This window comes from Vicugna pacos, chromosome X, assembly GCF_048564905.1.
Source record: "Vicugna pacos chromosome X, VicPac4, whole genome shotgun sequence".
NCBI lineage: Eukaryota > Metazoa > Chordata > Mammalia > Artiodactyla > Camelidae > Vicugna > Vicugna pacos.
Window position 1 is genome coordinate 86,459,488 of NC_133023.1, and position 27,894 is coordinate 86,487,381.

The window sequence follows — 27,894 nt, forward strand, 5'->3', positions numbered from 1 at the left end:
GTAGGCAAATTTATTAACTTCTTGAGTCTGTGGTCTTCATAATACCATTAATGTGGTCAGTTTTGAGAAATTTTTTAAAATGTCTTGAGAATTGCCTACTTTACTTGACAGTTTTTGCTAAAGGTAGCTGTAAATCAGTATTACAAAATTCTACTGAATCTGCTCAGAGGAAGTGTTGTGATAATGACAGTGTAATGAACCAGTGTAATTCTTTAGTTAATGTTATTTTTATTTTGTCTATGTCCAGTCCATCTTTCTGGAGTAGAAGGGTACAAGTACCTGTTTGTTGTGTGATGTAATCAAGAGCAATGTCATTTCTCTTTAGATTCCTTGAAAATGGAAGGTTGATTGCAGAACAGCTGAATAGGTGCCAGAAATAATTTGATGAGTTGAAATTCTAATTTTTATCTTTAGCCTTCCCTGTTTTACTGTAGTTTGATCAGTTTTAGTTTCCTAATTGGGCTTCTGAATTGCAGTTTTAAAACAAAGCCCTAATAAGAGCATTTTCCCTTTATCAGATATATTTCCTTTTCTGGCATCATTGTGTTTATAAGTCAGGAACTTTCAACATTTTGGATATACCTTGTCACAAACCAGATTGTGAAGATTTTTTTTTAAATTAAAGGTGTTGAATACTTAAATAGATTTCAACATGCTATAATATTTATTTTAGAATCAGAGAAGCTACATACAGAGAAATTTACCAGGTAATCAAAAGTTAAGGTCATTAAGTACTTAGAAAACACACTCAATTATTTTGATAGAATTCTTTTATAAATGAGTTAGAAATAAGTTTAAATAGATACAGTGTACTTTAACATTTTCCTGTGGATTTAGCATTGTTATTATGAATGTCAGTTATTTTACTGTAGTTATGCCTTCTGCAGCTATTGAGATGTGTGTAGAGGTGTTTGACCCTACACTGAATGGCTCCAGAACACCCTGGTGGGTGATTCTGTGGCGAGTATTGTTTCCTTCTTTCCTGGTCTGCTGTCACTTTGCGGTTTACCAGTTTTTAGCAGTCTCACTTCATTGTCCCCCACACTTTTAAGGCAGTAGAATCTGACCTGATGTTCTGATGGCTCCTTCACGCCTGCCTCAGGAATGAGGCATGGAGTTTGTGACAGCTACTTTGTTTTCTGTTTATATTTGGATTTATGGCTGTTAGGTTTATGAGATGAGAGGAGGGGCTTTAGGAGTTTATCAAATCGTATGCAGTAAGTTTGCTTTGAGATTTATTTATATATAAATGCTTATTTCATAGAGATTATTTCAGGGGTTGAGTTAGTTGTCCTTCTCTAGCATTGCCAAGTTTATAGTGTCTGGGTAGAAAGTATAGGAAAGTTCTGAAGATACATCCATGGCTCTAGATAAAAATTAAAAATCCTTTGAAAGGTTTTTGAGGATGTGCTTCTTTAGCCAGGGAAATGGTGCTTTCTTCCAAATTTGTTAATATTTTAAACAGTCATTTGGTTCTTAAACGTTGTGGTAAGTAAGGGCTCTTCGACAGTACCAGTAGAAGTTGATCTCACCTGGGGCTGGGCAGCATGATGTAGACAAATAATCTCAAATTATTTAACATCTCTTTGCCCTAGCATAAATTTCCTCATCTATAAAGCCAGGATTATAGTACCTGCTAAATAGGCTTGTTACCAGGGCTGAAATGGCTGGTGCATAAGAGGCTCAATGGATGTTAGTTCCTGTTCTACTCTTGCTGGCTTTGTTACACTACTAGAAAGTCTTAAATTGCATGCTCACAGAGAAGGAGCTTGGTTCTTCTTTTCAAATTTGGGGTTGGAAGGAGAGACTATGATGTTCTATTGTTAAATTTACACACGCAGACATACACACATGTGCATGCATATACAAAATATAACTTGGTCAATTGAAATGTATCTATTAATTATTTCTAATTTTTATAATAAATCTCGTATTCCTGTACCAAGACATTCTTCTTCTAGGTGTTACTGTATTTATGATACTCAGTGATAAAACTGGCAAGGAATAAACAATCTAGCATTAGAAATGTGGTTTAGAAAATTCAGTTTTTACATTTTTTTTTAAAATCTGACACCCCATAAGTGTGCATCTTCTTCCTGAATTGTCTCTTACTCATATAACTTTCTCCTAGAAATCCCCTTCCTGATATTTGACCTGGCTAACTTTTACTGCTTCTTGTAATGTGCATCATTCTCTCCCATCCTCCTTTAAAACTCTAAATGTCCTTATCAGATTCTTTCTCTGTGAAGGAATGCAGATCTTATGTAAATCTTTTTTCTTTTTTTGGTCTGAGTTGTAGCCTTTCTTGGCTTTTCCATTCATTAGGACATTATGTACTACCTTCAATACTTTATTTTTCCCTTCTCCCCCTCACCCCCATTATTCTTTGTTTAAACTTCCAACTAGATTACAGGTTTCTGGATGGGCAGGAACTACAACTTACTACTTACATTTATTTGAAATCCTTTTAGGGGATGATGGGATATAGTTACCTTACATATAATTGTGCTAAATAAGGAAACCTGGCTGAAGTGAACTCTACCTTGTTACTCTTTCCCTTAGTATCTTCAGGTTCATTCTCAAGGTTTTAAATGTTACCCTGGATGCTGCCTCGTGCTTGATGACATATGCCTTATATTAAAGGGTCTAAGCCAGTGTACATATTCTAAGCATAAGTAAAGTAAGCCAGATAGAAATGGGTAAGGCTGATTGTGCTAGGCAAAAAGATATGTCAGAAGTGTGAGGCTGTTTTCTTGTGTATGAGAATGGCATTTGTGCTTTATTTATATAGAGTTAGAGTATCATGGTAAAGATCATGTGATAAAGAAGTACCCCTAATTGTGTGATTGTAGACATTTTAGTGTTTGATACTGACTTGCAAGTTCTCCATTTTTTCATTTTACCATGTGTTAACATCTTATACTTTCATATTTCAGGTGTTGTCACAGCAGAAATGTTTAGACATATGCAGAACTCTGAAATAATTCGAAAAATGACTGAAGAGTTTGATGAGGTAAGTTATTACCCTAAGTGTTGTGATAATTTTATGCCTGTTGATCTTGATTTAGTCTTCAAAGTATTAAATTCTGAATATTAGTGTTGTGGATAAGAGCTTTGGCATTAGAAATTCAACCAAATGATGGCTATGTGATCTTGGGTAAGTTGTCATCTTACATCAGTTTTATCATCTGTAAAATGGAGCTAGAAATACTTACAAGGCTGTTACGAAGATTGAATTCAGTAATATTTGAAAAATTCCTTAGCATTTTACAGTGCCTGGTACATAGTAAATGGTAGCTATTATAATTTGTCAAAAATTACAATTTCAAGGAAGAATAAAATTAAGAGTCTATGAACATACCTTAGGATGTTGTAAAAGATTCAGTAAATATTTGGGGAACAGGTAGAAGCTTAGGCAAAGGAATGTGTATATATATTTATTTTATATATTTTACTGTTGAAGATCTTTATGTTTCAAATATGAGTAATAGGAAAAATACAAATACATAATAAATAGTAGCTTAGACTTGAGTTGATCCTTTATCACTTTGAAGTGGTGTCTTTGAAGTATTATTACCAATAAAGACATATTTAGATTTACTATAATACAAGCTCCTTCAGAGCAGAAATTTTTGCTTGTTTTGTTCACAGCTGTATTCCAGCACCAGTAGGGTAGAAAGCCTTGTCTCATTGGAGTTTATTTGATCATTTTTTTCTGCTTACTTGGATGAAGGAACTATCATTCTAAAAGATAGACAAGAGTTGTTAAAATGGCTTTGATGATCACTAAGTGCTATTAATCAGTCTCTAAGTAGTTGAGAGGTAATTATGAGAAGTGGTATTATTTTAACCTTCTGATATTAAATGTTTTAGTGAGAACTTTCTTACTAAAAGGAAACAGCTATTTTAGATAAGAGTCCTGAAATAAGATTTGAAAATTGCAGCAAATCAAGTTGCTAACAACAATTAAGATGATACCTTTCAGTATAGTCACTAAATGAGCTAGTCAGAAAACGTGGAAGAAAACCTTTTTGTGGAGAATTAGGAACTTATTCTCAGATGACACATAGTTCAACTTATGTATGACATGACTTAAAATTCTTTTAAAAATTGCTCTAATAAAATTTAATTGTTAAAGAATTTACTAAACCATACTGATAAAATGACCTTAAATTTCTAGGACGTTCTTGTCAGAAACTCTTACTTTTAGAGGTTCTGTGTGATGTTGATCTCTGCTTTTATTTTTAAGACTTGTTTTTAATAATTTATGGAGAATCTCAGTGTATCCGCACTGGTGAATACCCCATCTTTATATATAGGAATACTTGAGTACTAGTCTTTCCAGGCCATACTGGCTACATTTTCATTTTTTAAAAAATTATCCCATTGTTTATGTCTACTGACTGTTTAATGTCTTGAAGCTAATGAAAACATACATTGTAATCCTTCAATTATTTATAAGTCATAGATCAATCCCTTAGGCTGGCTGAGAATATCATTTCATCATTTTGAATTCATTAAAAAATATAACTTTGGTTTGATTTTGGTTTGCTTTTATTTTAAAGAAATTTAGTAAGTTTGTATCTGCTTATCAGAATAATGTTTTGCTTTGATGGGAAAGGCTTCTTATTTTTAACCTCTGAGTAATTGGTATGTATTTTCATTGGTTAGAGTGAATTCATTATATCCATTTTGATCTTAAATAAAAGAGCAGAGGTGCTCAAAGGTACCTCTCCTTTTACATATTATTCTCTTACCTACTTTGAGGATTTATTGTAGAAGAAACATGAGATAAAGGAGTCTTTTCAACTTCTGCCTAAGGTATTTCAAAAACAAGTAAAATTTTATTAAGTCCTGCATTTTTAAATGAAATTACTGTTTAAAATTTCTATTTTAGGATAGTGGAGACTATCCACTTACCATGGCTGGTCCTCAGTGGAAGAAGTTCAAATCCAGTTTCTGTGAATTCATTGGCGTATTAGTACGGCAGTGTCAATATAGTATCATATATGATGAGTACATGATGGATACGGTCATTTCACTTCTTACAGGATTGTCTGACTCACAAGTCAGAGCATTTCGACATACAAGCACCCTGGCAGGTCAGTATTTAGGATATATTTTCTGTGCATTTTGGTTAGAGATGAAAATGATTTTCATAAAAAGAAATAATGGTGACATAAATTAGTTTTATTTATAAAGTAACCCCTAAGAGGGCACTCTCCTCTCTTCTCCAACCCCCATAAATTACTGGGAATGGGGTGGCATCTTCAGTTTTGGTTCTGTTCAGGCATACTGTACTTAATTTACTTATGTTAAACCTACTTGATGACTGTGCCACAGAAAGAGCAGAGGTAGATAGGAATGTTTTGGGTTCTTGAAATATGTTTTATCAAGGAGGATATTGACAGCAAATTTAAGCAGACTGTTATTTTGGATATGCAGTTCTAAATGACCTTTATGCATGGTCTCTGTTATACATGGTCCCTACTAGTATAATGGTCCCTACAGGATGATGCTTATTTAACCACACACAAAAAGTTGATTTTTTTTTAATGTTTCTGAGTAACTTTAGGCTGAGGCAAATTACTTGATCTTTAAATTTTAATGAAATGATTTACAGTTTTAAGACTCACATGATTAATTTTAGAACAGTGATTTTTGGTGTTGATATTGATAAAATCTGGTTTCTCTTTTGTGCTGAAGGTAAAATTGTTGATATGCTATTATTTGAATATGTGCTTTTTGAGTTTGAATAAGTCATCTAGGCATTAATTGTACTAATAGTATTCTAAGCTTTAATAATAGAATATTTTGATTTCTATAAAAGTTTTCTATTTTTTAAGTGTGGGGATATTTTTTCCTTTATTTTCCCAAAAGAATTAAAGCTGTTATTAAAGATGTACTTCTGCTAAGCCCTCCATTTAAAAATAATAAAATGCAGATAATCTGTAGATTTGATTTTAGATTTGAGGTCACAAAATATGAATGTGATCTTACTCTATGAACTTAGGTAGTTTTAATGTTAAGAACTTGAATGGTTAAAGTAAATTAAAACAAGTATGATGGCCTAAGGTGAATAATTTTAGATCAGGATGACAAACTGGTTGGCTTAAGGTTTGTGGAATAGCTCAGAGCAGAAGATTGGGAATCTCTTTTAAAGAGAGCCAATAGCCACAAATTAAGGTTTAGTTTTGTGTTACTTTATTATGTAGTAAGCCAGGTCTAAGAAGTAGTCAGGACAAAGCTAAAGAAGGCATCAAATGGTCAGATATTTCAATTAATAAGTTTTAAGGCAAAGGCAATAAATCTTGTTTCAGGAGCAAGAGTTCAATAACAGAAGGTGCAGATCTGGAGGAACTCTGATAAAAAGTACTTTATTGAGTGATATTTTATTCTTTGTACTTTTGACTTTTTAACTAGATCTGTCGTTCATAATCTCACCATTGTCTTTATGATGATATGTAATAGGATAAAAGTAAAGGAAATCAAATACTGATAAAACTCTCCAACATTTCTACATGCTGTAGTTTGATAAAAAGCATTTAAGTTCCCTCTCCCTTTGGTTATTGGAAGGCTAAGTGACTGCTGTATGAATCAGAATTTATTTGAAGATGAATCATAATTTCTGAAAAAGATCATTGTACGGGAGGGACATTGTAGACTAGTGGGATTTGAGAATAGTCTAGAGTCAAATTACTTTGTTTTAAGTCTTAGTTTAACTACGTATATGAACTGTGTAATTTGAGGCAAATTTCTTAATCTCCCTGAGCTTCAGGTTCTTCATGAATGAAATGAGGATAACACTAATTTTGAGGCTGTTGTAAGGATTAGGAGGTAATCTGTGAAAAGTACTTAACATATGTAACTGACTGACATATAGTAAGTGTTCAGACACGTTGTCATTTGTAGCAGCCGTATTTTTCTTTTCCGTTAGAAGCAGAACAGGCCATCTTATTTTTAATTTCTCTTAATTTGATCTTAAATTATAAATTTTTGCATCTGTGAGACTAATTTCAACATTTTCCATTTAAAAATAGCTATGAAGTTGATGACAGCTTTGGTGAATGTGGCACTAAATCTTAGCATTAATATGGATAATACACAAAGACAGTATGAGGCAGAACGGAATAAAATGATTGGAAAACGAGCCAATGAGAGGTTAGAACTCCTCCTACAAAAGCGGAAAGAGGTAAACTCCTGCACTGAATATTTGAGCAATTAATCTGTGAGCTACTTGGTTACCATTAATTATGACATAACTTTGCTAGTTCATCAGATAAAATTTTTTGAAACATTTACAATTAAATAACATGTTTCAAGTTGTTTATATGTCTGTCTTCTTTTTGTTTACTATCCATGCCAACAATACCTTTTGTGTATATTTTCTTTCTGTGTTAACTAGGATTAAAAGTTCAAGGCTTAAAGTATGGAGTCCTGGACCAGTCTGAAAAGTTGTTTCATGCTTTAGTGTTACTCATCTCTACTGTGAAAATATCTCTCCTAACTTTCTCCCTTGGCTTATTGTCAGCATGAAATGAGGTTTCACTTATGTAAAATCACTTTGAAAAATATTTCATAAGCTATTTATGGTGTCATAATCTGTATTTTTATTTCTGTTTTGTTTTTTGTTAGTATAGGCACTTGGTTAACATTAATGACTGACCACCCAATTCAACTTTGAATAAGGAAAATATTTTTTGAGTTTTATGCTAAATAATAATAATAATTAAATAATTAAATGTGTTTTTGCTTTAAATCCTTCCTTCATTTGTGATACAGTATTTTGCTATCTGATGTTGGGGTTTATTTTTATTTCTAATAAGCAAAGTCTGTTTTAAAAATATTAGTAATGCAGTTGAGTTAAAATATCTGCTGTGTTATTCCATGAATTACTTACTTGATTTTGACATTTTTTGGGAGGGGTTGTGGTAACTTTAAATTGATTATTTCTGAGATAGCCAATAGCTTTTAAAAATGCCTCTGCTCAAGAAAAGCCAAAAAAAATCTTAACCATATTTTCTCCATGCCTAAATTCCACATCTTTTTCGTATATAGCTGACCCTTGAACAACACAGGTTTGAACTGTGAAGATCCACTTACACGTGGATTTTTTTCAGTAGTAAATACTACAGTACTTGCATGATCCATGGTTGATTGAATCTTTGGTTGAGGAACCATGGATACAGAGGAACTGTGTAGATGGAGGGCTGACTATAAGTTATATTTGGATTTTCAACTTTGCAGAAGGTTGGCACCCCTAGCCCCCATGTTGTTCAAGGGTCACCTTTAGTTGGAAATGAAGAATTGACCTTTTTGCCCCTTAATTCAGTTAATAGATTTCATCAGATGATTTATTAGCTGAACATAATGCATGTCTTAGCCCTTGGAATTATGGCCTAATTCTTGGACATAAATTCAAGATTGTGAACATATAATGAGTGGATATAGGTAAGAGGGTTTTGAGATTAAAATTCTTGTACAGATATAAGATATGACAACTTCTAGGTTAGGGTTGAGATTTTATACACATTGGAAGGCCACCTATGCCTTTGACCTGACTGTGCTAATGAATACAAGTGTGTGCCTTTGTTAGAATTGTTGGAAATGCAAGATTATATTTATGAAAAGGAAAAAAAATTATACAGAAACACTGAATATAATCTAAAAGCTAATTGATACTTAGATTGTGAAAGATTTTTCTTGTAACTTTTAAGTTCTGAAAGAGTTACTCTTAACTCTCAAGCTCTGAAATGAAAATACATGGGAGTAGATGTCAACTTAGATTTGAAATGTTTATTTGATTACTTGAAGTGAGTCTTGTTTCCCTCAAAAATACTTAGCAGGGAAACAGATTTCTTACCAAGTTATTTTACTCAAATTCCTTTTCTTGGAGCAGGCACTAGTTAACACGACTTATTTTTCAGATGATAAAGACCAAGATAATGAAATTGTTACACTTTTTTGATATGAACATATATGTTGTATAATAGATACGTATGGCAATAAAGTACTTAAGAGATTTCTTTACATATATTTATACAGTGAAAATATGAGAGCATATGAAAATATTAATTACCAGGTAAACATTAAAAGTCAACTACATATATTCCAGGTATCAAGGGACTTTAGCTACCTGATATACAACAGCTATTAATTTTTCCATGAGGATAATTTTGTCTAGTGGAATTAAAAGTTAGATGTAACCACCACAACACTGGAGAAACCTGCGTTTTTGCTTGTAATGATTTTTAGATGTTCTTTTGGTTGTCTTCCATTACAATTAAAAATAAATGATGCGTTCTTTTTAGCTTCAAGAAAATCAAGATGAAATAGAAAATATGATGAATGCAATATTTAAGGGAGTGTTTGTACATAGATACCGGTAAGTCAGGACAGTTTTTTCTGTGTAATTCTTACTCTCTTCAAGTTTGGATATGTACTGGTTTAGCAGTATAAATTTAGTGGAAACAGTGTTAGAGTAAGATCAGTGTTCTCTTCCACAGATTGAGACACTTGAGGCAAGTTACTTAACTGCTCTCAACTTTGTTTCCTTTCTGAAAAATGGCATAATGTTGTACTTGACTTATAGATGCCCAGCAGATGGAAGCTACTGCTATTATTAGGAGTCAGGGTACAGAGTACTTAAATGCTTTTGGATGTACTGTGTTAAAAAGAGGCTCTGTATTCTGATTCTTAACTCTTCTCTTCCATTGAATATCAGTGGGGAAATCTGGATAGGTTTAAGTGAGATGTTTCCTTTATTTTGAATGAGCAGAGGAAAGAAATAGGTAATCTTACCACCATTTCTGCTGTAAGCTGTTCTTTAAATGTTGGTGGCATTTTTATTCAACTTCTCTGTCATTTCCTCAACTTGGCAGTTACTGAATCCAGTTAATACTTCCTTTGTAATATCCCTTTGTCCATTCTACTTTTTTATTTCTATTGTCACCATTACCTTAGTCTATTCCCTCATCATTCTCATGCCTAGAGATTTTTGCAGTTGTCTTACAGTGTTCTTTTGTTGTATTATTCCTCTGCTCAGAAGCCTTGAATGACTCACCAGTACCTAGAGGATGAATTCAAAATAATTTAGTCTGACATTCAGATCCGGATTGAGCTTGGCCTCAATATTATGTGTAACTAATTCTCACCTGGAAAATTATGCTCTAACTAGACTAGTGTTCCTGCTGTCTTCTGAGCACACCATGCCCAGCAGGTGTGAGCAAAGGCTGGGGTATGGTATGGTATAAAAGGTGGCCATCGGGTTTTGTTTGTAGTTTTATTTAACTTTAAATATTTATATAGTGATAATTATGCTTTGACAACTGACTCTAAGTTCTTGGCATTCAGGGGCCATGCTTCAGTTCTACTGTTAAATCCATAGTAATACTTAAGATAGTGGTATATTCATAGTAGGTATGAAGTGTTTGGCATCACTTAAATAAACCACAAGTCCTCTGGTGTATTTGCACTAATATGCATAATTTTCCTTCCTATATGCAGCGATGCAATAGCTGAAATCCGAGCTATTTGCATTGAAGAAATTGGCATTTGGATGAAAATGTATAGTGATGCCTTTCTTAATGACAGTTATTTAAAATATGTTGGTTGGACTATGCATGATAAGGTAAGATATGCCCTGTATAGACTGCTTATCCTTCTACACATAGGCATAGCTATCTGCAGCTCTCATTCCTAGTGAGTTACTTGCAGAGGTATACTTGGGAGCACATTGCTATAGGCCTCTCTCCTTATTCTTTCTGTCTGCCTCATGAAGGTATGGTCTCTATCACATAAAGTCCCCTGGATTTTTGAATCTTTGCTACTGATTTAGCCTTCAGCCTTGAATCAATTTTTGTACTGAAACATTAGAATCATGTAGGTGGTGGTGGTCGTGGTAAGGCATTTCTTAGAGAAGAGTTCTTACTCTGTTAATATGTAAGTGCTATGTATTTTTAAAAATTTCTTCAATTTTTATTCTCTTGATAATGTCTATCTTAGCCAGAGTATAAGTTACAACTTGGCCTCTAATTAAAAAAATTTTTTAAAAATTAATTTACCTTTCTCTTAGGCTGACTCTTCACACTAGCCTTGAAGTTCTTTGTATGTTTCCCTTATAAATATTATTTTCTGTAAAGGAAAACTTACTGTGAAATAAGCTACTGTCATCTTTCGTAATAGTATTGCTCTGAACAAGTCTTCAAAAAATTTTCATTTGACCTACAGAAATAGTAACCCCAAAGGTATTTAGTCTTAAATGTATGGGTTGATTCCTATTTTTGCACTATCAAAGATGAGAGTTTTTGAAGAGATGCTATTGTATAGAACATATGTAAAGTAGAAAATACTGTATATATCTTAAGTGTTCGGATTGGAAATATGCAAGGTTTTAATGCATTTTCTCCTCTTGTTTCATTCAGCAAGGTGAGGTAAGACTCAAATGCCTCACTGCTCTACAAGGGCTTTATTATAACAAAGAGCTTAATTCCAAACTGGAGCTATTTACCAGTCGGTTCAAGGTTAGTACTACTTTAAGTATTTAAAAATTACCTATTATTTGAAAATATTTTTCTCTTGTTTTCCCTTTAAAAATATTTTAATTTTTTTGTCCTTAGGATAGAATTGTGTCTATGACCCTTGACAAAGAATATGATGTTGCAGTACAAGCAATAAAATTACTCACTCTTGTTTTACAGTAAGTATTTACTGCACATTGTCGATGTCCAGATATCTAAATGATACATTAGAGTACTTGGTTTAAATTTATCTAGATCTAAATTTTAATAACTTGGGGTTTTACAGGTAGAATTTTAATTTTCTCATGTAAAGTTGAGAAAACAGGAAGCGAGAGCCATTGGACTAGAAAATTCTAACTGAGCTATGAATTCATGTGTTTTTGTTCTCTTGGCCAGTTTCCTTTCAATTTTACTGTCTTCAGATGCTCTTGAAATAAAGTTAAACACGTGAGTGTATTAAATATGCTCATATTTTGTCACACTTTTAGAAATTTGTCACACTTTACTGAAACTTCTCTATAAACAATCTGAATTTAAAACATTCTAAAATGTAGGAGTGATGCAATTCACTTTTTTCCTTTTTAAAAACATGTATAAGTGTACAGCTCAGTGACATTAAGTACATTCATATTTCTGTGCAGCCATCACCATTATCCATCTCCAGAACTTTTTTTTATCATCCCATACTGATACTCTGTAGCTGTTAAACACTAAATCCCATTCTTGTCTCCTCCCAAACCCTGGTGACCACTCTTCTACTTTTTATCTCTGAGTTTAGGTACCTCATATGAGTGAAATTATACACCATTTGTCCTTTTATATCAAGCTTATTTCACTTAGCATAATGTCTTCAGAGTTCATGTGGTAACGTATCAGAATTTCATTCCTTTTGAGACTCAGTATATTTCATTATATTCCATTGTATGTGTATACCACGTTTTATTTATTCAGCCATCCATCAGTGGACATTTAGGTTGTTAATGTGATCCAAATAATAATTGCAAAGGGTATTTTTAAAAAATCATAGCATGCTAATTCTGATGTTCATGGAAAATTCATCATGTAAAAGTATCTGGCAAAATTCTGTTAAAACCTTATGAGACGATTGCCCAGTATGATTTTAAGTCATATTTTAAAACCATAGTAACTTTAAAATTTTGTTACTGGTGTGAGAATAGACAGAAATCTGTGGCACAGAATAAAGACTAGAGACAAACATAAATGCATCCAGGAACCTAGTATAGGGTAAGGGTGGTTTCTTATCAGAAAATAATTGGTTTTGTGATAACTAGGTTCTCTTTGGGGGGGAAATTAAATTGGATTCCTGTTACACTGCTAATACAGAAATAATTTTCAGATGGATGAAATGTTTAAATGTAAATAAACCATTAAAGTGCTAGATGAAAACTTAGGGAAGATTTAAACATTTTAATTTTATATGTATATTCAGCAAGATCTTTCTGAGCATGACATAAAACCCAGACATTAAAAAATTATTGAGTTTTAACTACATAAAAAACTAAAAATGTATATATGACATAAAATATCATAAACTCGGAAAAGAAATGACAGAGTGGGCAAAATATTTGCATCATAGGAGTCACTTTCAATAAATCAATAGAAGGAACAGAAACCCAACAGGAACAGTCTAAAGTTAGGAACCAGATCATTGACAGAAAAGAAAATAAAAATTTAAACATATGAAAAGATGCTTAGCCACACTTAGAGACACGTATATTAAAGTGAGAATTTTTTGTCTGTATCTTGACAAAGATACAAAAGTGTTTGGTAATATACTACATTGCTGAGGCTATGCAAAAACAGGCCCTTATACATTATCAATGGGACTATAAATTGGTGTAACCTCTTTGGAGAGAAGCTTGAGAATATCTATTCAAAATTTAAAATGCTCACATTCTCTAACATAGCACTGTTTGCAATAGGATTTTGGAAATATCCTAGATGATTATTAATAGAGGAAGAATTAAATTAACGTATACAGTAATAAATAATACAAGCACCTAGTATGGGTTATCTCATTTAATGTATCAGTCCTGTGAGATGGCGGTTGTTAACTCCATTTGTATTAAATGGATTACATTTGCAGTCATTATAAAGAAAGCAGCTCTAGACACACTGACATTTTCTGAGAATTTGCTTAACTAGGAGGATTTTGAGCAGTTTGAACTATTGCATTTTTATTTAATTTTAAATTGGATTTAAAAATTACAAATTATTATATGCCAATGTTATAAAAATTCTGAAAGAATCCTGTAATAAATAAGAAAATAATGGTACTCTATCGATTTTTCTGTGGCTTCTCCCCTCTTCTTCTATAATACCCTGTGGACATCTTTTGTTTGTTTTCTGGTATTTTAATGAGGGGTAATAAGGCATTTTTGCTGATCAGTCATGTATATACCTAATAACTGAAACTTGTCAGGAACATTCCTTATCGGTTATAATGAGTGAACACATTTACTATAATTTATGAAACTATACAAGTGGTTTTTCAGAAAACAATTCAGTATTATACATAGAGTTAATTTAAATCAAAGTGCTTTTGAAACTTCTAATATTTTGGTTTTGTTTCTCTCAAAAAGAAATAATATTTCCTTAGATATGAGACTTGTAGAAACCTTGTGCATGGCAGAAAACCAAAAAGGATCTGAACTCCTTAACTAACCATTTAAATTATACTTAGGCTTTTTTCTCTGATGGTGGTCCTGTGGTTCTTAATTTACATATAATGGTAAAAACCTAGACTGTTTATCTCACAGGCTAAAAACATATTAGGAGGGAAAGTGGGGCCAGAGGACAGGACTTTGAATGCAGAGTCTACAAAGGAAGAACCCAACAAGGTTTATCCTGGGGTACTGTGGTTGATGGGCCTAATAATGACTTTGATTTACCAAGAAGATTTTGTTAGGTTTATTTTATTCTTTTAAAATGAGATCAGGAAAATGAGCACTACATTTTAGTAAGATTTTTCCAGTGATTGTAATTAAAGGTCTTTGGCACTTAAATTTTAGTTATTTGGAAAAATCCATTTGCATTGCCTTATATGGTGTTTTGTACATGGCAAATGAAGTATTATTCTTTATCATTGTGTGATGACTGGGGTGTTACTATATTATAATGTTGAAATATTGTCTCTTACTATTTCTATGAAATACATGCAAAGTATTCTCTCTGATTATTAACTCTTAAGTGCTTAGCGTGCCACCATTTTATTTTCTATGTTAGTTTATATTATTTTGTCTTCGTTTCCCTTTAATATACTTATCTTATTGTTATTTCTCTTTAGCATATATTCTTTATATTCAGTATTCCCTCTAATTTTATCTCCCATTGATCTTAGATGTTAACAAAATACTCAGCTCTTTTGTAAGGGCAAGCTTTTACTGATAGATGATAATCAAATAAGGTTGATTTCTTCTTAAAACAAGTTTTTAAGAAGTGTTTCTTTTAAACTCAAGTTAGTGGAAATGTACTATTTTTTAATGTATGAGTTTTTGTACTCAGTATGCTGAAAATTACATTTTAAAAACTGCTATTGCTTACTTCTTTTTAGGAGTAGTGAAGAAGTTCTTACTGCAGAAGATTGTGAAAATGTCTATCATCTGGTTTATTCAGCTCATCGACCAGTAGCAGTAGCAGCTGGAGAATTTCTCTACAAAAAGTAAATCTATATTTCTGTTGTACATTTTCTAAAGTATACTTTAATGATAGTAATTTGTGTTATAATTTATATTAAAACTATATAAATATAACTTAATTGAAAATTATTCAGTACAGGTCATAAGCCTATTTTTGCTTTGCAAAAAAAAAGTATTTTGAAAATACTAAAAGGTTTTATTTCAAGTACTTGATAACAGTTTGGTATAAGAACTGCAAGAACCCTTTAATCTCTTTTACTTTTATGTTGCTGTGTAACAAACACCTCAGATTAGGTAGTATAGATAGCAATGTGAATATCTGATCACTGAAAATATTCAGCAGATGTTATGCGAGGATTTTAAAGAGAACAATTTGAACACATGGACTAAACTGTATTTTTGAAAAATTTTATAAAATGACCATTTGGGTGAAGCATTTATTAGAGTAAATGATATGAAACATTTACACTACTGTTCTATTCATTGTGACATGGCGATAACTTTGTTGCTGTTTATAAGGGAAAAATGACCATGTTATCCATAGAAAGAGACCACTAAGTTCAGACTTCGGAATAATTGGTGCAAGAAGGATAGAAGGAAAACATTTTATTTTTAAAGAGAAGAATATTTACCATGGATTTATTTGCATAAGTGGTATAGGTTAGTCATTGTGATACTTTTATGAAAAGAAATGGTTGCGTAAAATGCAGTAAGATTTTGAAAAAGAAATAATTTAGAATGCAGTGCCATTAACTTGAGAAGTTAATTTAAGAGGATTTAGGAGTACCATCAAATGTGAAATGAAAAAGGTTTATAGCAGTTATTTACTTGGGTATAATGTTGGACAATATTGTACCTACCCAGCTCCCATTTACTCCTCCCATTACTCCTTTGTTAAGTATGGAATCCAGTTTTTTAAATAAGGAATTTTGTTTTGCTTTGTTTTAAAAGTAAATATTTTGCATTGATCATAGGCTCTTCAGTCGTCGAGACCCAGAGGAGGATGGAATGATGAAAAGAAGGGGACGACAAGGCCCAAATGCCAACCTTGTTAAGACATTGGTTTTTTTCTTTCTGGAAAGTGAGGTTAGTTGATGTTGTTCATTTTATACTTAAGTTCAAAACAATTTGGAGATGCGGTTAAATGATGTGAATTTTAAAATCTTCTGAACATCACAGCAAGTGTTGGATAGAATAGAGTTCTACCAATACCACACCAAAAAAAATTTTTTTTTCTACTTTAGTAAGATACGAATAGTATGATTTATATGTAGTGCTAAGAGTATGAATTTTGGAGTCAGAAAAACCTGATTACCAATTGGGCTCCTCTACTTCTTATTTGTATAATCTTGATTCAGTTACTTAATCTTTTCTTGTAAAAATATGGTTAATAATTTCTTAGGAAACACTGAGATAATCCATAAACTATTAACACAGACCTAGCATTTTGTTAGTTCTCAATATTTGGTACCTGTGATTATTACTGTTATTGTAGATACAGATTTACATTTAACATCAGCTTTTTTTACATTTCCCTCAGGTTGACAACCTACTTACCTGTTAACCAGGATTTGAGAGGGCCTACCATATATTTTTGGTGTTTGTGTATTATTTAATCAGTGTTAGGGCCTTTTAATTAAATTTTCTAATTGTTTCCCTATATAGAAATACAATTTGGTTTTGCATATTGACCTCCTACTTGAAATTTTGGTGAATTCAGTTATTTTAATAAGTTTTAAATAATATTGTTAGGATTTTCTGTGGTATACAATCAAGTCATTTGCAAATAATGATAATTTTATTTCTTCCTTTCTTACATTTATGCCATTTTTTTCCCAGCCTTATTGTACTGGCTAGGACATCCAGTATAATGGTGAGAGTGGATATCTTTGGACTGTTTCTGCTCTTAGGGGAAAGCATCCAATATTTCAACATTAATTATGTTGTTAGTTATAGGTGTTGTGTATCCGCTTATCGTATTGAGGTTCTTTCCTTCCACCGTTTCTTTTTCTGAGAAGTTTTATCATGAATGGATGTTAAATTCTGTCCAATGCTTTTTCTTCTTCCCTTGAGATGATTATTTTATCTTTCATTATGCTACTGTGATGAATTATGTTGATTAATTTTTCAAATGTTGAACCAACCTTGCATTCCTAGAATAACCCCTGCTTAGTCGTGATCTGTTATCCTTTTTGTCTATTGCTGGTTTCAGTTTGCTTATTTTTTGAGAATACTTCCTCTATGTTTATGCAGGGTGTTGGTATGTATGTGTGTATGTATATATTTATTTAATTGCAATGTCTTTCACAGGTTTTGGTATTATGGTAATGTTTCTCCACTAAAGTGAGTTGGGAAGCTCTAGGGCCTTTTTAAGCTTCACAGAATGAAGAGAAATGATTTGCCTATATGTTGAATTGATAAGTAAACATGTATTTTATGTTTTAAGTAACCATATCACTCCCAATTATAATAAATTCATAGTATATTTTATAATCAAGAATAGTTAATTCATGTAATACAGTCAGCCCTCCATATCCATGGGTTTTGCATCTGGGGAGTCAACCAATCGTGGATTGGAAATTTTTTTTTAAAAAAAGTCATCAAGCAAAACTCGAATTTGCTGTGTACTGGTAACTATTTATATAGCATTTACATTGTATTAGGTATTTTAAGTAATCTAGAGATAATTTAAAATACGTGAAAAGATGTGCATAGGTTATATGCAAATACTACACCATTTTATATAAGGAACTTGAGCATCTTTGGAAAATCTAAAGGGGGTCCTAGAACCAATCCCCCTTCCCTATACAAAGGGATGATTATATTGAGTCTAAATAGGTACTAAATATGCATGCATATAATCTTTTCAAAAAACAATTTTCATGTTTATGATTTAATGATTATTTTGAGAAAGGTTACTACCTAATAAGGTTTACTTATACACAACAAGCTAAGGGAGTTTTTCTCTGTCCTTTCTTCCATTTGACCTCAAAAAACAGATTGCTATTTGAGTTTGTACATGGTGCCAACAAAGCTTCCATTCTTTTAATTACGGCTAGTATGCTGTTTGTCTAAGAGCACATTGCTCTTTTTAAATTCTAGTTACATGAGCATGCAGCATACCTTGTGGATAGCATGTGGGACTGTGCTACTGAGCTGCTGAAAGACTGGGAATGTATGAATAGCTTGTTGCTGGAGGAGCCACTTAGTGGAGAGGAAGGTAAGGATGTTTAATTAACGGTATTTTTGTTGTCTTGATAATCTTGAAAATAGATTTACAATTGTTTCACAATTATTCACATGGATATTATGCTATGTAGAAAGATGTGGTTGCGGTCAATATTCTTTATTTTGTTCTATTGTATTTTATTTTTTGTGTCTGTTTATATTTTCATTTTGCAAACTGTGGAGCAATGGTGTACAGATTTGTAACATTTAGGAAGGTTTAACTTGTTCTGATCCGTTCTGTGATATAGTAATGGGGTTTTCTTTAGTACATTAGGTCAGATTCTGTCACAGGCAGAAGGAGCTGTTATGTAATAATTATAAGTGGCATATAGGGAAAAGAAATAGGTTAACCATCTCTTTCTGATTTTTTTTTTCCAGCTCTAACAGACAGGCAAGAGAGTGCTCTGATTGAAATAATGCTTTGTACCATTAGACAAGCAGCTGAATGCCATCCTCCTGTGGGGAGAGGGACAGGAAAAAGGGTATGCCAACATATTTTCAGTATTCTAAATTACACTTCTCGTTTTTCAACATCTTTTAAAAATTTCTTACTTGTAACCATTTAACCAAATTTTGAATCTTAAATTTTATTTTTCAGATGATCTTTGCTTACAAATATATGTTAGAAGTAAATTTTAAAGCATTAGCAATTTGTGAAATTGAGTTTCTTCCATAAGATACTTTGTTGGTAAACTATAGGAGATACAATGATTGACAGTCCCTGCCTTCAAGACTGAATGTGGTGCACCATTTTAGAATGGTGTGTTCGTATGTTTTAGTTTACTTATAGATTTGCTTTCTTTTTTAAAAATAAAAGTTGGAAATAAAAATAGGATAAGTATTCATTAAAATGGGGGAAGTTCCTATTTCCTGGAATTAGATTTTAAGGCATCATTGCAAAGTTCGCATATATTTTGTATTATAGGCCGACAGTTGCACAAGTATTCAAACTTTGATTGTGAAGCACAAAAATACAGTTTTATATTGTGACCTAGTACACATCTATATATATGTATTTGTGTATAACTGAAACAGAATTTTATCAACAATATGGAAACTTGTATGATGCATTCTGTTTTCTTTTGTTTTCTTTCTGTGTTTCTTTCCCTTATTTTTCTGATGGCTGGTAGTAACCTATTATTATGTTGAATTGGTAACCCATGGATCATGGCCCAGCTTATAGTAGGCTAAAATGTTATTCAGTCACATTATTACATAAGCTCCTAAGCTACATTTCCTATTCCTAACTACCTCTTCTTTCATCCAAAGGTAAAGTTGGTTAATCTAATTGGGTATTGATTTTGCCTCTAGAACTATTTGAACTATTCAAAGTGTTTTTGTTATTATTTTTTTAAGTAATGTGCAGGTTACTCTGTCACTTCTGGATTTCAAGTTTTACAGTAGAAATTTTTGTATCATTTAAAATGTCATTTTATTTTACTTGTTTTGTATAGCCTATCTTAATCTTGAGCACCTGAAGTGTTAATGGGCTTATTAATAAATACTGCTTAGAAACTTTCTTGTGTTACTTTAGGTGCTGACAGCAAAGGAGAAGAAGACCCAGTTGGATGACAGGACAAAAATCACTGAACTTTTTGCTGTGGCTCTTCCTCAGTTATTAGCTAAAGTAAGTTTGTGTCAATACCAAGAGTGTTACTAAGATATTACAAGGTTTGTTTGGAAGTGCCACACAGGATTTTATCATAATATTTACTTACCATCATTGTGATGTTTTTGACATGATTTTTTTTTGTTTGTTTCAAAGTACTCTGTAGATGCAGAAAAGGTGACTAATTTGTTGCAATTGCCGCAATACTTTGATTTGGAAATATATACCACTGGACGATTAGAAAAGGTATGGTGTGTTCTGGGTATAAAAACCTTGAAGAAGTAGAGGAGGGTAATAGCTCAGTGGTAGAATACATGCTTAGCATGCACAAGGTCATAGGTTCAATCACCAGTACCTCCACTAGAAGAAAAAAAAGGAAAAAAAAGAAACTTGAAGAAGAATTGTCAATTTAGTTCATCCCATCATATTTCTTGTTTATATTTTTTGAAATATGTTTTTATAACTTTTAATGTGAAATGAAACCTATATCTTGTATGCCTTACATATTTTAGGTAAGTTGGATTTAGAGAATGGTACTAATGAGGCTTCCCTTTGATTCAAGCCCACAGCCATTCTTTCATTCCTAGCCATTATGTCACTATATCACTGATCATTTTTGGAGATTGAGGGTGCATAACTGGATAATAACAATTGCAAAATGAAAACAGCTAATATCCATTAAGCACATTTACTATGTTCTAGGAAAATGTGTTTCTATGTATTAACGTCTCACCCAAACCCTATGAGATAGGTAATATTCTTGTTAAATCTGGGGAAATAAATATGGGTAGGTCAGTGTATTTACTGTGACAAGAAAAACTTAAAATGTATGCCCTAATGGTTGTAGAGTTACTATGTTTGAAGCTTTTCACCCTAGTTTCATAGTCATTTTTATGCCAATCATACATATCTTAGTTTTAATGAAGAAAACTTTGATTTTGCAGCATTTGGATGCCTTATTACGACAGATCCGGAATATTGTAGAGAAGCACACAGATACAGATGTTTTGGAAGCATGTTCTAAAACTTATCATGCACTCTGTAATGAAGAGTTCACAATTTTCAACAGAGTAGATATTTCAAGAAGTCAGCTGATAGATGAGTTGGCAGATAAATTTAACCGACTTCTTGAAGATTTTCTGCAAGAGGTATACATTTCAAGTATTTTGTCAACCCCCTACTCCCCCATAACCAAGTGGATAAGTTTTAGGGATAGTTCCAGCAGTATGTGAAAAGACCTTCAGACTTTTTATTCTGTGATTAATCATGATACTATTATTCTTTCATCAAAATAGAAGGTGGTAAGAATCTGTGAGAAGGTGAAAGCAAAACTAACATCTTTCTCCCCCTTTTTTACTTAAAGAAATGATCTGGGATGTTACCAAGGTTTAGTTGAACAAGAGGCTATTAGGGAACAGGATGTTAATGGAACAGAAAAGTAGAACTAGATTGTGGTCATGTAGCCTCAAAAAGTAGGGTATTTCTTAATATTTTGGAAGTTTATTTATAGTCTTTGTTATTATAAAGCCTTGTAAATTATAGCCGTTTCGTTGTTCTATTGTATTTCCAAAGAGGCTTAAATGTGGTGCTCAAATACAGTTGTATTTTTATTGTGACTTTTTTTTCTTTTATGGAAATATATACTTAATAGTTTAATTGATTTGCATAAAGTAAAAGGTCACATTCTTAAATTAATGCACTTAGCTTTTTCCATATCACTTTTGTCATTAATGCTGCAAAAATGATATGGTGTTTTATAATTTGTAAAAACAATTCTTTAACATTCTTAGTTAAAATTTTTAATGGCTCTACTTTTGGCTGCATATGATTCTCATTAGAAAAATTAAAGTCAAGCAGTGGTTTGTTAATTAAGTTTAATTACTTTATATAAAAATTGTTTTGAGAGACTTCAAGTTTGATAGAATTTTTTTTAATTTGTAAGTTTCTTGTAGTGAGACTCAAAATTTTCAAAAACTCAAAAGTTACTCTAAATTGGAAAGTTGATACCCAGAAAAGACTAGCATATCTAGGATTTTTTCCAAATTAATTGTGATTGTTTTGATATCTTTTGAGCACTGTTTCATTTACTTAGTAGATTTTGTCCTTTAGGTCTTATCTTTTATGATCTCTTGCTTGTCCTCTACTAAATTTTTCTTTATTGTTCTAATTCATTTATTACCATGAAAGAGTAGATGTCTTCATAGTTTTGTGTCAAGGTTACTTAAAGGAAAAAGGGAGAATGTTGTTCAGTTTTTCTCTCATGAGTATAATGTACCTTTGATAATAACTCTGTGTTGACTCATTACTCTAGCCATATTGCTTTAAATTTGGCCATGTCTAGGTACTGAATGACAAAGTTAATTTGTGGTTTTTAATTAGGTTATTCTTTTCAAGGTGGTATCACTAATGTGATAGCCTAAGATTTTTCACTTTGGTGGTTATTAATGTTTAATACGGTATAATATTCATAGGGTGAAGAACCTGATGAAGATGATGCATACCAGGTATTGTCAACATTGAAGAGAATCACTGCTTTTCATAAGTAAGTTGAAGTTTCTGATTTCTCAAAACTGTAGCAAAATCAGAACCAACTTGCATATTTTGGGTTATAATGTGAAATTCTTTGCTGGATTTCTTGTGCTTTTGGGAAAAACGTACTTGTAAGAGTCATGTTTTGAATGGGGAATGACAAATTATCCTAACATACTTTCAAAAAAATACACATTTTGTTGTTGTGGGTGCATGTTAAAAAGTTTACTATATTCAGTATTCTGTTAACACTCAAGTACAAAACAAATAAGATTAAGCTTAACTTTTTAATACAACTTTATTGTTTTTTTACAGTGCCCATGATCTTTCAAAGTGGGATTTGTTTGCCTGTAATTATAAACTATTGAAAACCGGAATTGAAAATGGAGACATGCCTGAGCAGGTTTTTATTTATTTATAAATTTCGTATTTAACTTTGAGACTGAAGACTGTGACTTTTTAATTTTAACTGTATTCTTTTGGTTCCTTTTTACAGATTGTTATTCACGCACTGCAATGTACTCACTATGTAATCCTTTGGCAGCTTGCAAAGATAACTGAAAGCAGCTCTACAAAGGTTTGTGGTGGTTCAATGGTATCTTTGTTATATTAAGTACCATTAATTGTTTTCAGCAAACCAGGACCAATTATTTCAGTAAAGTCTTGCTTATTGCTAATCTACTGTTGAGGCATGTGTAATTTTAAAAACAATTATTTGTAGTTTGATATATATTCAGTGAAAGAACATATTTATGTTTTATTTATGATTTCAAATTAAATCACACTTGAAGGAAGCATAATTTATGGATTTTCATATCATTCTCAAAAGTGCTGAGTACATACAGATTTTTGAAAATTATGACCAAGAGCCTTAGAAACATGCAGATAAGAGTACTGAGTTTCATAAACTAATGATTACAAGTCACCTGCCCCTGGATCTTATGCCTTGGTATTGTTTTGAGATCATATTATTCATATTTAGGCTCTCTCTCCTGATATTCCAAATTCATGATAAATCACTTTCTGGTTGAGTATAATGTGCCAACTACGAGTTCATAGAACTTTCAAAATTTTTATCTGTAATGGTAATCTTTGATGTATTTAGTAGTTGAATTCAATGGTATTGCCCTTTTCATTTGTAAGTTAGAAGCTTAAACATCCTACTTGCAGTAGATGTTACCTTAAATGTTGTTTAGGCACATTTTTATAAATATTAAGTAATTTTTTGGAAGTTAAAGAATTAGTTCATAATTATTTTCCTAAAAAAGTAATCCTCTGAATAATAAGTTTGTTTTATATAAAATCACAGAATAATTTTAGAATTTTTTTGAGGTTTTTAAGCACAAGATGCTACTATATCTACAAATTTCCTCCTTGAAAGGCAACCTATAGTACTGTTGTTAAAATAGTGTACATTTTGTCAAATACCCAAAAAGTTTATTTAACTCATTATTAAGCTTGTGGTAGGAATAATGACCATATTAGCAAAATATGATTGCTCACCTAAATCGGAAGCATTGAGTTAACATGGGAAAATACTTTTAGTAGAGGGAAAAAGGTAAAAATAAAGGTTATTGAATACAAAATCATTTATGCTGAAGCTTGTTTGAGTTTTCTTCACCAAATCAATCTCCACGTTAAACCTGTTTTTATTTAACTTGTCTATTACATATATCAAACGTGTACTGATATTCTATCGCTTCACATCCAGTATCAAGAGGTGGGCCAAAAGTAATGCATTAAACGTATTAGTGTGGATGATCTTTATATAGAATAGTTTCCTATTTTAAGTTAACTGGTAAATATTTAGGGAAAAAATGCAAGAAAAAGAATCTTTTTAGTGTAGGTTTGTAAGACTTTTTTTCCCTTAAGTGGAGTAATACCAAAAAACTAATTTTTTTGATACCTTTATTTTTAAAAAGCACAACCAATCTCCTACAATTGAAATGGAAATGCTCTCCCTTTTTTTATTAATTAATTTATTCCATTCATCAGTTAGCCATCCTTCAAATTACAAAGTGAGGATGGAGCATACGTTTTTACTTTTTAAGCATTCTGAGGTAGTGGATTTAGATGGATAGCCATATATAATCATACAAGTTTTCTCATTCTAAAGGACTCAAATCATTCAGGATATTATCCATTAATATACCTTGTAATTTTAAGGCTGTAATTTGTTGAGATTTTAAGGAAAAATGGTTTTTGTTTTCTGATAAATAATAAAGAATTTAAATCTAATACATAAGCAGTTTTAATATAAATATATGATGCTGTTTTATTTAGTTTAAAACATCTTAAATACTGAATGAGTTTTTAATACAGTATTTTAAAATGTTCATGTTAAATTTTTTTAAGGAGGACTTGCTGCGTTTAAAGAAACAGATGAGGGTATTCTGTCAGATATGTCAGCATTACCTGACCAACGTGAATACTACTGTTAAGGAACAGGTTAGTAATTACTATAGACAGCAATTTTTGTAAGATACTCTGAACAAATACCTGAACTAACCTAGAAAATTTAAGTAATACTGAAATTGGGCAAAGTAGAAATATCTTGTATCTATCCATGTAGACCCTGCTCAAAAACCAGATTAACATTAATTCCATACAGAGCATTACAAATTACCCTCATAGCACAGTTACTCTGTGTTATTGTTTCTTCATGCCACTTGGTAAATAGACCCAAATATACAAAGTAGGTGTATGCAGTTACATAAGTTATTCCTGGAAGCAACAAGTATAACAAGTATGCCTCAGGGAGGAAAGGTCCATCCGATTTTGTCATCTCTGAGAGTATCATCAGATGTTGAATTCCTGCCCATCCTGATTGTGTAAGTTAAAATTTTTTCTTACGTGGTCTTTGTCTGAAATAAAAATTTTAATCATTTCCCTGTCTTCAAAGTGTTACCTTCCCACCCCATATGCCCTCTTGACTCCATTACTGCCAGCTTCTCATTCTGGAAATACCGTGTTATCTGGTGCAATAGGTAGTTTTCTCATCTGTAAAATGAATTCTGATCCTGGGACCAAGAGCCTATTTAGTTCTAATTCCCTAATAGAGGATTAAGCTTTTTTGGATGCATACTTTTTGAATGCTTCTGTGGGGAAGATGTTTTTATAATCATTTTGTAAGAAATATTAATAATGATACAGTCAGAATGCTTGTGGTGATTTCAAGGGGTTTTGAACATTTTATCCTGCTTAACCTTTGTATATTGGGGTAGAGCCCCAGTAGTTCTCATAAGTGCTCTTTTTAGCAGCTTGTGTTCTGTTGGGTACTGTTTAATTTAGAGTGTATTAACTTCTTAAAGCTACCAAGAAAACATTCAACCCTTTTATTTGTCACTTGTCTTTATTTCATTTTAAAATATCCAAACTAATTTTAATGAAATACACTTGGATTTTCATTGTTAAAATTTTTTTACATTTAATACCTCACTGTTAGTATCATTTTTCTTATTATTTCCAACTCCCTTTTGTCCCTCCCATACTATATGCTTGGGCACAAATAAATTAGAAGATACTAAATGGCCAAGATCCAGTTACTGAATTGTGTGTTTTTCTTTCAAAACAATAAAGTATATTGCCATAATTACTGCATTACTGAATTCTCTCCAGTTTTGAGTATGTAGTTTTGAACTGTAACAGTAAAGGACTTGGAACTTGAATTTTCTTCTCTACAATTCAGGTTAAAGGAACAAAATTTCTGAAGGTAGTAAAATGAGTTGAGAGTCAAAGTCTTATAATAGGATTTTAACGAAGAATATACTGATCCAAACTTAATACATGAAGTATTACTTGATATATTTTCATAGGCGACCAAGATATTCAGCTTAGTATTCCTTATTTCTTACAGTGTTAACATATAATTCCTTACGGGTTAGTGTGTGTAATCTCCTTTATATGTAATCTGTTGTTTAGGCCTTGGAGATTAATTATTTGGTCATTAAATAGCTTGTGTATTAGTGTTCCTAACAGCTTCCAGGAATATGCCCTGGTCAGCTGACAAGACCTGCCAGTTAACCTAATTAGTAAATGTCACCATGTTTATATCTTTACTGTGTATGTCGCAAAAGCTTTTGAAAACTCAAATATCCTGATAGGTATAAATTACTACTATAGTAGTGAAATGAGAAGAAGAGACCAAAAGAAAAGGTAAAAAGTATAAAGAGAGAAAATAAATGTGGTTAGTTCCAAAAAAGCAAAACTATTATTAAGATCTGCTTTGTGGTCTATAGTATAATCTGTCCTTCTAATTGTAGTCTTCCATTATGTAATTATTCTGTTAGCTTTGTGACCCCTGAATTTTATTTTCATTACGTCTTCCCACAGATAATTAAATTTTTCCAGTTATCTTCTGACATTTTTACCAGTGTTTGACTCTATTTAAAACTCCTGGCAGAGTCTTTATAAAGCTCCTGGAGGTATATAACTTGTAGCCTTATGTGTATTATACTATCAGATTTGTCTGATGATTAGTAAGCAGGCCCATAGTTGATTATGCTTTTTCTATTTAATCAACACTCATGGACAATGGGAGTGCTTAAAAAGTACCATGGACTTTGTGATCTCTCTTCTAAGAGATCTTCAGGGATCTGTCTTCTAAGAGATCTTCGAGGAGATAATTTATCTTCTTGGTATAAATTTTTGTCTTCCAAGTTTATATATTACTTTATATTTGAGAATGTATACCATGAGACATTGTGGTATAGTGTAAAGTATGAGATTTGGAGCCAGAAAACCTGAGATTGAGTCCTGCCTGCATGTTTTTTTTCCTTTTTTTCAAGTGTGCATGTTCTAATGATATATTGCACAAACCACTTACAAGTTGTTGACAATAAAAAAGAATATTTGTGAAACTACTTTGCAGTTTGTAAATCACAGTGCAAATATCAGGAGTTATTGTTGCAGAAATTACACTCCTTACCTTTAAAATCTTAGGAAAATACTAGAGATTGGTTTTTCTAAAGAGTTTAAAATATAGAATGTTGGATTGTATTCCACATTAAATATGTAAGTTACTTGTGGCAGTTGGTGAGAAACGGGTTTATGGTATGCTTTCCTTTTTTTTTTAATAGGCCTTCACAATTCTATGTGATATTTTGATGATCTTCAGCCATCAGATTATGTCAGGAGGACGTGACATGTTAGAGCCATTAGTTTACACCCCTGATTCTTCATTGCAGTCTGAGTTGCTCAGCTTTATTCTGGATCATGTCTTCATCGAACAGGATGATGACAATAACAGTGCAGGTAATTTTATTGCCATCTTTTTGTTAAATCTATGTGTCTACCATAAATCAAATTTAAGTAATGTGTGAAGTGTTACACTACTATTTGATACTTTATT

General features: G+C 32.0%; 1 protein-coding gene across 6 annotated transcripts in view; it reads left to right on the forward strand.

Annotated features, from left to right (window-relative positions):
• Window positions 1–27,894, forward strand: part of STAG2 (STAG2 cohesin complex component) — a 108,208-nt gene that overhangs the window by 54,435 nt on the left and 25,879 nt on the right. For all 6 annotated transcript variants that reach the window (XM_006203981.4, XM_031671361.2, XM_072956804.1 and 3 more), the window contains 19 exons: window positions 2,937–3,013; window positions 4,898–5,102; window positions 7,041–7,192; window positions 9,312–9,385; window positions 10,507–10,630; window positions 11,424–11,522; window positions 11,619–11,698; window positions 15,094–15,201; window positions 16,153–16,264; window positions 18,281–18,398; window positions 18,785–18,888; window positions 19,941–20,033; window positions 20,172–20,261; window positions 20,960–21,163; window positions 22,487–22,557; window positions 22,860–22,947; window positions 23,041–23,121; window positions 24,900–24,992; window positions 27,623–27,797. In XM_006203981.4, the coding sequence (XP_006204043.1) occupies window positions 2,937–3,013; window positions 4,898–5,102; window positions 7,041–7,192; window positions 9,312–9,385; window positions 10,507–10,630; window positions 11,424–11,522; window positions 11,619–11,698; window positions 15,094–15,201; window positions 16,153–16,264; window positions 18,281–18,398; window positions 18,785–18,888; window positions 19,941–20,033; window positions 20,172–20,261; window positions 20,960–21,163; window positions 22,487–22,557; window positions 22,860–22,947; window positions 23,041–23,121; window positions 24,900–24,992; window positions 27,623–27,797 (2,148 nt within the window). The remainder of the gene's footprint in view (window positions 1–2,936; window positions 3,014–4,897; window positions 5,103–7,040; window positions 7,193–9,311; window positions 9,386–10,506; window positions 10,631–11,423; window positions 11,523–11,618; window positions 11,699–15,093; window positions 15,202–16,152; window positions 16,265–18,280; window positions 18,399–18,784; window positions 18,889–19,940; window positions 20,034–20,171; window positions 20,262–20,959; window positions 21,164–22,486; window positions 22,558–22,859; window positions 22,948–23,040; window positions 23,122–24,899; window positions 24,993–27,622; window positions 27,798–27,894) is intronic.